This window comes from Macaca nemestrina, chromosome X (assembly GCF_043159975.1).
Source record: "Macaca nemestrina isolate mMacNem1 chromosome X, mMacNem.hap1, whole genome shotgun sequence".
NCBI lineage: Eukaryota > Metazoa > Chordata > Mammalia > Primates > Cercopithecidae > Macaca > Macaca nemestrina.
The window spans coordinates 150,999,364-151,011,582 of NC_092145.1; the positions used below are offsets into that span (position 1 = coordinate 150,999,364).

A 12,219-nucleotide genomic window follows, 5' to 3' on the forward strand; every position below is an offset into this window, starting at 1 on the left:
AAGCAAACTTTTAAATTGGTAATTTCTGCAACAGAACCTTGAGTTTTGAGGTCGGTGTTTAACGTGAATGTCACAGCAATCACACAAGATTCTCAAGGCGACAGAACAATCCACACCCAGGAACCCTGTCGTGCATTTACTCCCATCCCTCCAACCGCCTTTTAAAAACAAGATTGCACCACATCTTCTGCAGAGACGCACTCTCCTCCTGCCCTCCTCATGTGATGAAGGGGAAGATTATACTATTTTTTTTTTTTTGAGACAGGGTCTCGCTCTGTTGCCCAGGCTGGAGTGCAGTGGTGCAATCCCCATTCACTGCAACGTCCACTTCCTGGGTTCAAGCGATTCTTGTGCTTGAATGAGTAGCTCAGCCTCCAGAGTAGCTGGGACTACAGGAACCTGCCACCACACCCGGCTAATTTTTTCGTTTTTTTCTATTTTTAGTGAGACGGGATCTCACCATGTTGCCCAGGCTGGTCTTGAACTCCTGGGCTCAAGCAATTCACCTGCCTCAGCCTCCCAAAGTGCTGGGAATACAGGTGTGAACCACTACGCCTGGCCCAGATTATACTATGTATTTAATCTAACCCTGTCCTCGCCACAACTAAGTGGCCTAGTGCACATTCTGGAATTACGGCACAAAACGCTCTAATCTCCTGCTGCTGCCACAGTTTCTGCAGATGCTTGCAGCCTCTCTTTGGGAGTCGACTAACTCGATTTCTATTTTAAAGCTCAAAATTAACTCATTAATTAGGTCCAATTTAGGAAAGCCTGCCCGTTCCTTTCCTACTAATAATCCTTAGAGGCAACTCCGATTTCCAGGCCGCAGCTAGGCACACAGCTGTGTGCTAGATAGCTAAAGCTGCCCTTCCATAAGGCGCTCTGTGCAAAGACGTGCAGCTCCAGTATGTTAAACTGGACTTCTCATTATGTCTCCATAAGCAGTCTTACCGTGTGGAAAACACAGTAGCCATTTTAAGAACCAAAAAAATGTCACCGCCGTGTAAGAAGGCCTCCCTGCCCTGGGATGTGTCTCTGGGCAGGGCCGCAGGGTGCACAGGCTCTGCCCAGACCTCCAGTGCATCAGGGAAGCTGGAAATTATGCTGGATTTCAGCCGCTTTGGGTTTGGCAAAAGCCAGACGTCTAGCCATGTTAACCAAGCACCCACCCATACAGAAGCCCACCCCCAGACACCTCTTCAGTAACTCTGAATCCAAATTTCACCCACCTCAGCGTGGACTGTCCCTCCTTGGCCCGGACTGCGAAGGGAAGCTCTTCTCTGTGCTCGCCAGGGTCCCCTGCCTGCCTTCGCAGTTCGACAGAAGCTTCCTGCAAAGGGCAACACAGTAAGACACCAAGTCCTCAAGCTGCCTTCCTCAGGACATCTGTGATTATGAAAGCCCTCATTTGTGGGTTTGCCTTGCCAGGGCAGCTCTACAAAGCATTTCATTGAGACGACTGAACTAAGACCCCGCGTCCACTTCTGTTCTGGGCAGGAAACAACTCCTACGTGAAGCCTGTAAAACCGTGTGGCACAATTGGCCAAAAGAAATAAAATAAAATACAGCCGGTCACAAATTACAGCAGTGAAGCCTCAAGCTCTAGTACTCGCCAGAGCCCGGGATTCTTTGCTCCTGACAGAGCAAGCATGGAATTCTCAGAGGTCATGCTGAACAGCCACAAGCCAGGGTATCCAACGGTGGAAAAAAACACTCACAGCATCTGTATGGATTTTCAGGGCTGGGACACCACAGAGCAAACCAGCAGCCTTCTTTCCATGCACATATTAGGTATCTTGTATTAAATATACTACTGGTTCTTTTTTTTTTTTTTTTTTGAGACAGAGTCTTGCTCTTTTGCCCAAGCTGGAGTATAGTGGTGAGAACACAGTTCACTGCAACCTGAACCTCCTGGGCACCGCCACACCTGGCTAAGTGTTTTTTCTTTTTTTGTAGAGATAAGGTCTTGTTTTGTTGCCCAGACTGGTCTGGAACTCCTGGCCTCAAGTGATCATCCTTCCTCAGTCTTCCAAAGTGCTAGAATTGCAAATGCACCACCACACCCACCCTGGATTCTTTTAAAAAGAAACTGCATCTATCACTGCAGAACTTTTTTTTTCTTTGAGATGTGCAAGTGCAGATGTAATAGGGAGAAAAAGCTTTCAAAGAGGGCAGGGGCGAGAGAGAAAGAGGCTGTCAACTTTGAAGCAGGGCTAAGAACTATGCAGTTTTCTAGAAAGCTGGACATTAACTCTCACCATCAAAACTCTCACCTTAAAAAAGTGCAAACACTTAATGTGTTTTTTTTTTTTTTTTTTTTTGAGACAGAGTCTCGCTCTGTCGCCCAGGCTGGAGTACAGTGGCGCAATCTCGGCTCACTGCAAGCTCCGCCTCCCGGGTTCACGCCATTCTCCTGCCTCAGCCTCCTGAGTAGCTGGGACTACAGGCGCCCGCCACCGCACCCGGCTAATTTTTTGTATTTTTAGTAGAAACGGGGTTTCACCGTGGTCTCGATCTCCTGACCTTGTGATCCGCCCGCCTCGGCCTCCCAAAGTGCTGGGATTACAGGCGTGAGCCACCGCGCCCGGCTAATGTGTTTTAAATACATTTTGCCCCAGAGCAATCCTTGAAAATACTTGCAAATAAAAAACAGAATACTAAAAAAACCCAAATACTATAAATATTAAATGTCATCCATCAGTGTTTGAAAAGTGGCTATTGTATGTCACGTTAAGCTTTTACATAAACCACACATTTCCATGTCAGAGGTGTTAGTTATCATTTCCCATAGTTTCTCCCTCCAAGTTCTTTGCTGAGTATGAAGGCAGGAGCAAGCTACTTAAGGGGAAACACATTTAAAGCCAGAGATTATGGCAACGAGAACGGGAATGAAAAAAATGTGGGTTTTCGGGAATATGGCACTTTAAATTGTCTAGAATGTGTCAATTTTGTCCCCAAATACCTCTGACACAGAGGACACTAGGAGATCTGGAAAAGGTAAATGCTCACACAGCTGGAGATGAGTAGTCCTGGCGTCAGCCACTGCATTCTGGGTGTGTCCTGTCCTCAGGTTAAGATGATGGTCAGCAGGGGCCATGCCCCTGCTGTGGCTCCATGCTTACCTGCTTGTAGTGGTCTGTGGATGGCGAAGACCGGGACCTCCCATGAACGTGCTGCGGCCTCTCGTGCGGGTCCAGGCCCACATCCAGGATGTCATCCGCTGAGTGGCAGCGCCCGGAGCTCCTGGCCTCCAGAGGCTTCCTCTGTTCCTTCCAGGAGGCCTGATACTCTGCAAAGGTGCCGAGCCTCTGCGGCGGGTCTGACGTCCCTGTCTTCTCCGCTGTGCTGTGAGCGTTGAGGCTGTCCCCAAGGGAGGTGGTGCGCGACCAGGGCTCCGTGCCCTCACACGTGCGGCCCACTGTCCACGGCCTCTCTGGCTTGTCTCTCAGGATTCCATGAAGCACTTGCCTCTGGGCAGGCCTCTGGGGAACAGGTTTGCTCGTTTCCTCAAAAAACTTCCACCTGTCAGCAAACGTGCCCACAGTATCCTCAGATGTCCTGGGGTGCTGGTGAGGACTGTAGCCCCTCGTGAGGCCCACCTCATTCATCTTCTCGGGTTCCGAGTAGGACTTCAGTTTCTGCTCAGCTGTGAACCGTCTCCGGCCTCCGATGCGGGGCGGGTGGGGCCCGCCACCTGTAGATGAGGGTGGCTGGGCCAGGCCTGCCTCCCAGAAGTGGCGGACAGTGTCTGGATCACCCATCCGGTGTTCCAGTGACTCCGGGTATAGATCTGCTGGGTTGGGGTCCAAGTCGCGGCGCTTGAAGGACGTGGCCCTCAGGACTCGGGCTTGGGCCTCCTTCAGGTGGTCTTTATAGGTGCCAGCGAAGGGTCCTTCCTGGGCGCCACCTCCCAACTTGACCCTCCAGCGGCCGGTGGCATCCTCCGCCTCGCCTGCTGCAGTCAGAGCCACTGTGCTCCGGCTCTTCTGCAGCTTGGCTCGACGCATCTGGATCTCATTCCGCAGGGTGGTCGCAAAGCGGTCGCTTCTCCGGGTGGGCTTGCCCACATGGGCGTCGAACGGTGGCGGTCTGGTGGCGCTGTCCTCTGGGCTGCTCTCAGGCCGGTGTTTCCCCTCCTGGGTCAGGGAGTGCAACAGGGGTGTCTCCTGCGGGCAGATCCTGCTGCTCTCCCCATCTGCCCACGTGATGCTGGCTTTTTCTACACGGCTGGCCATGGGAGGCTCCTGGGCTCCTGCGGAGCAGCCCTCGGCCCCTGTGTCCAGTGGGTAACACCGTCCTGTCTCGCAGGCATCTGGAGGACCCTCAGGCTGAGGTAGGTGACGGTGTGGGCTCTGGCCCACCGTGGGTGGGGGAAGACTCTTGAGGGCTCCAGGGGCCGTGTCAGAAGGCCAGCATCCTGCCCAGAGCTGTGCCACTTGCGGGCCTCCCTGCACACAGGGCCGGGGGCCCTGCCAGCCGCTCCCCAGCTTCTGGTCACAGCTGCTGAGCCCCCTCACCTGAGGAAGGCTGTCATTCTGGGAGCTGGCAGCCGCTGGCTCCTGCCCAAGGCTGTCAGCACAGAGTGGGCTGTGGTCACTGTACAGGGGAGGGTGGCGGCCGCTATGAGGAGACTGAGGAAGGCGCACATCTGAGCTGGACAGAGAGGCCTGCAGCCTACTGGAAGCTCCATCCTTGGAGGGTGGCCAGCTGCCATCTGCGCGGGCCTCCTGTGGGCAGCCCGGGCCTCCCGATCCCTTCCCGAGGCTCCCTGGGTGTGCTGACCTCCAAGGCCGATCAGTGGGCTCTGGTCTCCAGTCACCACGGGGCTGAGCCTGGGCCGGGGCCGTAAAGTGCTGTGCCACGGCCACCTCTGAGAACACAGGGCCCTGGGCCTTCTCGTGGCTCTTGGTGGCAGCAAAGCTGTCACTGCGGAGAGGGGGAGGGGGAGGGGGTGGGGATGCTGGTGCTTTCTTCTTATCAGGAACATACCAGACTGGCCCAAAATTGGACCTCCCAGGGACAGCCAGCTTGGGCTCGGCATTGTACTCTGGCCTGGGGCCTTTGTCGCTGTCACTGGGGACCCTGGGCGGGAAACACCTTAGCTTCTCCTCCAAGCCCTGAGGGTCACCTGCGGCCTGGGCCTGCCGGCCACCCTGTCTGGGAGCCTCCCAGAGGCCTACACTGTAGAGGATGTTCTCTGCGGAGGACGTGTCGGCTTTGGACAAGGTGTGGTCAGGAGTGCTAGAGCTGGTGGAGAAGGAGCCGTAGGCTGAGTCACGCTTGCTGTGGCTGCCCAGGTGGTCGATGCTGCTGTTGGACTTGGCCACCGAGAGGCGACTGGAGGGGTGGTCCAGGCTGCCAACACTCCCCAGGGAGCTGAAGTGATCTAAGGTGCGCTGTAGGTTCGTCTGCTCCCAGGAACTGGACAGGTCGTGGGAGGAAGAACTGCAAGAATGAGAAGAAGGACAAGGCAGGGTGTGCTTTAGCATCAGCAATGGCAAAGGGCAAGGCGGTGGATGCAGCTGGCCCTCCGTGGAAATACCAAAACGCCAAACAGCAACTTCCCAGGGTGAAGTTGCTGAGGCTGAGGTTGCAGCTCAGTACATCTGGATTTTAGCAGAGACAGGGAGAAACTGAGCACAGGCTGAAAAGACTGTGTCCTCCCCATGACATGCCTTTTTACCAAACGGATGCCTTTTGATGGGGTCTTGCTGTGTTGTCCCGGGTGGTCTTGAACTCAAGCAATCTTCCCACCTTAGCTTCCCAAAGTGTTGGGATTACCAGCATGAACCATTGCGCCCAGCCAAGACCAGTATTTATTAATAGCCAAAAACTGGGTGGTTACATTAGCTCCAGACATACGCACATACCTGCACACACACACACACACACACACACCAGACATGCTCACTCATACTCACACACTCACATATACATATACACGTGCACACACATGCACATACAAGCAAATAGATGCACATGCACACATACAGGCACACATGAACACATACAGATGGACACATGAACACTCATACACATACAAGGACACACAAACATGTAGAAATACACATGCACACTCACACCCCACACACACACTCACACCCATAAACACACACAGATACACACACACACACACACTCACATAAGCAGGGAGACATCCACACACGCACACCAAAACCAGACTATCTGCCGTTACCGCCATCCTCTTAACAGGAGACTAGTGAGGATACTGCCACTAACGCCAAGAGGGTTGAGGAGAGGCTACCAAAGCTTAACAGAACCTCTTGGGAGCTTTTACAAGATACACCTGCCGCCCCATATAGATCTCCTGCCTTCCAGTCCATGTGTAAAACCCTGGAAAGGAGAGGGGTGCCGTCAACGCCATCCCACCGGCTCAGAACCCTACCGCCTGGCATCCCACCTGGTCAATCCCAAAGGAGCTTGGCCGAAACCCAAGTCCTATGCTCCCCTTCTTGCTCACGCCTTGTCTTGCCATTTCATTTTGTGTCACATGCTTGCCGGTTCAGTCAAAAATTCAGAGCACTCCAACTGTGATTATGTGTCAGTGGCCCAGTCTCATCAGAAACATCAAAATAATTCTGCAGTCAGGAGTGTGCTCCCTGTAGAAGGCTGAACAAACCTGGCGTCCTGGACGGGAATGGGTGCCTACCTCGCATGGTGTCGGCCAGACCAGGAAGGACAGCCGCTGGCGGAGGGGAACGGGGAGGCCGCTAGCTCAGGGTGGCTGTCAGAGAACTTGGTGGCATGCCAGGAGTGAGGCCTCCAGCCCAGCTCGCTCCTCCTAGAAAAGAACGCAGGGGAGGCGGGGGTCAGGGACTGCACACAGCGCTCACCCTCGTGCCAAACAGTGCAGGGGGCTTGAGGACTGCACACAGCGCACGTGTGCTTGTGCCAAACAGTGCAGGGGGCTCAGGACCGCACACAGCACGTGCGCTTGTGCCAAACGAACAGTGCAGGGGGTTGAGGACCGCACACAGCGCATGCGCTCTCGTGCCAAACAGTGCAAGGGGCTCGAGGACCGCACACAGCGCACGTGTACTCATGCCAAACAGTGCAGGGGGCTCGGGGACTGCACGCAGCGTGTGTGTGCTCAAGTCAAACAGTGCAGGGGGTTCAGGGAATGTGCACAGCGTGCACGCTTGTGCCAAACAGTGCAGAGACTGACACTGGTCACAGCAACTCAGGCAGGCGCATGGCACCATGTTCAGGGGTTGCACACTTAATCCAAACCCACACCTTCTTTTTAGATTTTTGCTCACTACCCATTTGCCCTAACCAGAGTGGGAATCACAGGCTCCAGATGTGCAGCAGCCCTTATCTTTATTTTTGAGATGGAGTCTCACTTTGTCGCCCAGGCTGGAGTGCAATGGATCACTGCAACCTGGGCCTCCCAGGTTCAAGTGTTTCTCCTGCCTTAGCCTCCCAAGTAGCTGGGATTACAGGCGCTCACCACCACGCCCAGCTAATTTCTGTATTTTTAGTAGAGACCAGGTTTCACCATGTTGGCCAGGCTGGTCTTGAACTCCTGACCTCAAGTGATCCACTCATCTTGGCCTCCCAAGGTACTGGGATTACAGGTGTGGGCCACTGTAGACCCGGCCAGCCCTTATCTCTAAAATGTGTTCCTCCATAAATATGGTTAACTTGCCAATTTAAAATCTCAGAAATGTAAAAATAAAGAACGTTTATTCTAAATAAACGAGTACACAAATTTTGCCCTCTGCCCGCCCCAACATGAACACACAGAGAACCCCCTATCTTTCGCTGGAGAAAAGGTAAATGAGTCCCCTAGGCAGTCGGGTCACACAGAGTTCAGACAGCTTATCTGTGTCTGTTTACCTAGGTAACAAAGTAAAGACAGCCACCTTCTGGTTGACTAAGACTAGTAGCTGCATCTTACCCTGAGTCTCTTAGTCAACCAAAGATCCCCCCAGGGAGTCATGACAACCCGCACCAAAAGGCTAGAGTCCCTTCAGCCAGGGCTCCTGAACACAGAGGGGCTTTCCTGGGCTCCCCCGCCACAGTCCCCACCATCCCATGTGTGTCTTCTTAGTGTCTTGGCCACATCTGCCCAGATGTGATGAGGTGTGTCTGGTTAGAAATCCCGATGGATGTCGGTAATGCAATAGGGCCTCCAGGGGAACACTGCCGGGCAGGAGATCCTTCCGCACTCACTTCTCCAGCCTCATGGTAGGAAGCCAGCTTTACTTTTCTCTAATTTGGGACAGAACTGACAGCTGATAGCCCAATCAAGAATGGAGAACAAGCTCAAGTGGGCCTCTTTAAATACTTTGTGGAGATCAGACGTTTTTCCCAGCAGGCAAAAACATTAAAGAATATTATGCAATAAAGAACATCTTACAAAATAAAACTGAAAAGCATTTATAACACAAACCTTTCGATGACTCAGATCATTTTAACGAGGAAAAGTATATGGGTGGCAAAATGTGGAACATGCTGACTTTATGATAGTTTCCCAGGAACCAAAGAGAAAGTATAAAAGGCAAATTCAGCACCCCATGGAAGGAAAGCAATTGTAAAACCCAGACTGTACCTCATGGAATTTCTCAAAATCCTCGTAAGGAAGGTTCTGGCCATGTGAATTTCATTTTCAGCTGGCTTTCTCTGTGCTATGACATCCATAACTTCTTTCATCTTCCTTTATAGTTAATTAATGAAGAAAATAAACTAGACTGACTGAAACTGGAGGAAAGGGGAGAAAAAGAGAAGGCTAGGAAAAGAAAACGTCTGACACTCAAGATGACACTAGTTCAACCCTGCTATGGGAATAACTGGGCTACTAGCTGGTTTAGAGGGTCAGCAGTTCTCCATGGGTACAATAAAAGTTCTCCCAGATAAACTATCATTAGAAAGCACATATAAGAATATTAGCAGCAGATTTTGTTCTCACAAAGTATACATGCAAATGACTGGGTGCTGTGGCTCACACCTGTAATCCCAGGACTTTGAGAGGCTGCTGTGGGAGGACTGCTTTCGGGCAGGAGTTTGAGATCAGCCTGGGCAGCATAGCAAGACCCCATCTCTGCACAAAAATAAAAAAATCAGCCAGGCGTGGTGGCACATGCCTGTGGTTGCAGCTACCACGGAGCCCAGGAGGTTGAGGCTGTAGTGAGCCGTGTTTGCACTACTGCATTCCAGCCTAGGTGACAGAGTAAGACCCTGTCTCTTAAAAATATATATATGTGTAGGCCAGGCGTGGTGTCTCACGCCTGTAATCCCAGCACTTTGGGAGGCTGAGGCAGGTGGATCACGAGGTCGGAGATCGAGACCATCCTGGCTAACACAGTGAAACCCCATCTCTAATAAAAATACAAAAAATTAGCCGGGTGTGGTGGCGGGCGCCTGTAGTCCCAGCTACTTGGGAGGCTGAGGCAGGAGAATGGCATGAACTCGGGAGGCAGAGGTTGCAGTGAGCCAAGATCATGCCACTGCACTCCAGCCTGGGCAACAGAGCGAGACTCTGTCTTAAAAAATAATAAGTAAAAAAAAAAAAAATACACACACACACACACACACACACACACGATAGATTATGAGAAATCCAGTGACCTTGTGATGCCGTGGCATGAGGAAGCCCAAGTGAGCCACGCGGAAAGGCCGTGTGGAAAGCAACACCAGGCAGCCCCAGCTGTCGCCCAACCTCCTGGCCTATGCACCAGACACAGGAGAGAAGGAAGTCATTTGCACATATGGCCCCTGCAGAGGCGACATGGAAAAAGACTGAGGAACCCAGTTGGCAGCCAGAACCAAGGCCCAAGCCAACCCCGCGGAAGGCCCCTGTCATGGGGTAAGGGAGAGAGTGAGTCCCAGCTGTGCCCTGCCTCTATTCCTAGCTTTGGCCCTGGATAGACGCACATCAATCCCGGGTGTAGCCACTGACGAGTCATGAGGGAAGAGGGAAGTCACTTATCCTTATTCACAAGTGGTTAATTTATTCAAAGTGACAAAATCCAAAGTTCAGCTCCTTGGTCATTCTGGCCACATTGCGAGTGCTCAATGACCACATGTGGGTAGTGGCTACTGCATGGGCAGCACAGATACGGAACATCTGCAGCCCTGCAGCTGGAGCACTGCCTTAGAGATATAGTAACCCCATCTCATCTGCATGGCGGGGACGCTGCTACCCGCCTGCGACTGTCTGCTGCCCGTGACCCTAGCACAGTGACTGTTTACACCGCCTCCCTCCCCAACACTTTCATAATGTGCAGATAACTACCTTTTGGAGATTTTCTAGAGCATATTTTTAAATCTTGAAATAGCCAGCCCTAACACATAGCATGCTTCTGAGTACCTCCGTATAGGTCAATTGCTTTGTGCTCAATTTTATGACTAGAAATTCTATTTGACACCACTAATTTTGGGGCAACTTTTCATGCAGCAAAGAAGATCAAAATGGAGAGTAATCATCTTAAATCTGCTTTTAAAAATATAATAATTTTTATTTTTAATTTTTTGTAGAGATGGGGTCTTGCTATGTTGCCCAGGCTGGTCTCAAACTCCTGGCCTCAAGCAACTCTCCTGCCTCAGCCTCCGAAAGCACTGAGATTACAGGCATGCACCACTATGCTCAGCCTTAAATCTGCTTCTGAAAATATCCAGGAGGTATCTTCCTCCCCATGTACACAAAGCTTCAGTTTGCAGAACTGTTTCAAAGAAAATGAATCATCCCCATGCACCGATTCCTTAAATCCAAGTATGAAGAGAAATTAGCCCTTTAGCTTGGTCAGTTACATTCAGGAGACAGCAGCTTGGTGGTAACATTAACCTAAACCAGCAGTTAGCCAAAAAACCCAAAACACATCTCAACCTTCCACTGGCCTCAGGCTAAAATAAAAATTAATTTAGTGTTGCAAATGAATAAGGCAGTGACCACAGAAGCCTTCTAGCAGCTGAGAAGGCTGAACAATCCCGTTCCTGGACCAAAATGTCATTCTGTTGAAATCTGAATGCTATGTTTTAAAACAAAATTGTAATAATAATATCATTCCAGATTTACTCTTTTACCTTAGAAGTTTATTCTGTAATGATGATATTCAGCTTGTATCTAATACAGACTTTAACAGCTGGACATTTAGTCAAAACGTATACTGTTCCATGGGTGGAAGAATGCACAAACAAAATGTGGTCTATCCATAAAATGGAACATTACTTGGCAATAAAATGGAAATTTTGACATATGCTACAACATGGAAGAACCTTGGGGACGGTATGCTACGTGACAGTAGCCAGTTACAAAAGGACAATTACTGTATGATTCAACTTATATGAGGTACCTGATTTGTCAAAATTATGAATGCAGAAAGTAGAATGGTGGTTGCCAGGGGTGGGGGAGGGGAGACTGAGAAGTTGCTGTTTAATGCATATAGAGCCTGTTTTGCAAGATGAAACGAGTTTCTGGAGATTGGTTGTATGACGTGAATACACTTAACACTACTGAACACCACAATGGTTAGGATGGTAAATTTTGTGTGCATTTCACCCTAATTATCAACAACAACAAAAACCCAAAGTGTATATTGTGCATCTCCCATAGCTATGGGACATCCCTGTGGATGTGTCCATCGGCGGGGACAAAAAGACACAGGGTTGAGGTCAAAATGCAGGCCAGGGAAAGAGGAAGATAGGAGAGTCCGAACAGGGGCATCACAGCCAGGGAGGCTGATGGCATGGAAGAGGGCTTCCCATGGACGGCAATGCATGTGCAGAAGGCAGCTTGGGTGGGAGTTGTCGGAGGCAGGCAGGGAACCTGGCATGGAAGTGAGACTTCCATGCCTTCATAAAATGCATCTTACCTGGTTTACACCTTTCAAACTGTCTGAAGAGAATGAGCAATGCTGTATGAGGCAGTGAAAAAATGAAAACAAACCCAGAAGCCCCTTTTTAAAAAGATAATATACAGATATATGTGTTCTCATATATGACACAGTCAGCAGTTCTTATACGAATTGTGGCTTTTTTTGTTTTGTTTTTTGTTCGTTTGTTTTGTTTTGACAGGCTCTCCCTCTGCCACCCAGGCTGGAGTACAGTGACGCAATCATGGCTTACTGCAGTCTCGACCTCCTGGGCTCAAGTGATCCTCCCACCTCAGCCTCTTGAGCAGCTGGGACCACAGACACACACCACCACACCCAGCTAACTTTTTGTACAATGAGAGATGGGGTCTCGTTATGTTGCCCA

At 50.8% G+C, this 12,219-nt stretch overlaps 1 protein-coding gene across 3 annotated transcripts in view; it reads right to left on the reverse strand.

Moving 5' to 3' along the window:
• Positions 1 to 12,219, reverse strand: part of LOC105478107 (shroom family member 2) — a 164,505-nt gene that overhangs the window by 52,165 nt on the left and 100,121 nt on the right. For 2 of the 3 annotated variants that reach the window (XM_011735095.3, XM_024791642.2), the window contains exons 3-5: positions 6,671 to 6,802; positions 3,123 to 5,445; positions 1,230 to 1,330 (exon numbers count right to left, since the gene is read on the reverse strand). In XM_011735095.3, coding sequence (XP_011733397.1) covers positions 1,230 to 1,330; positions 3,123 to 5,445; positions 6,671 to 6,802 — 2,556 coding nt within the window. Of the gene's footprint in view, positions 1 to 1,229; positions 1,331 to 3,122; positions 5,446 to 6,670; positions 6,803 to 8,575; positions 8,675 to 12,219 lie in introns of those variants that run through there. The other variant, XM_024791643.2, reaches the window with a different exon arrangement.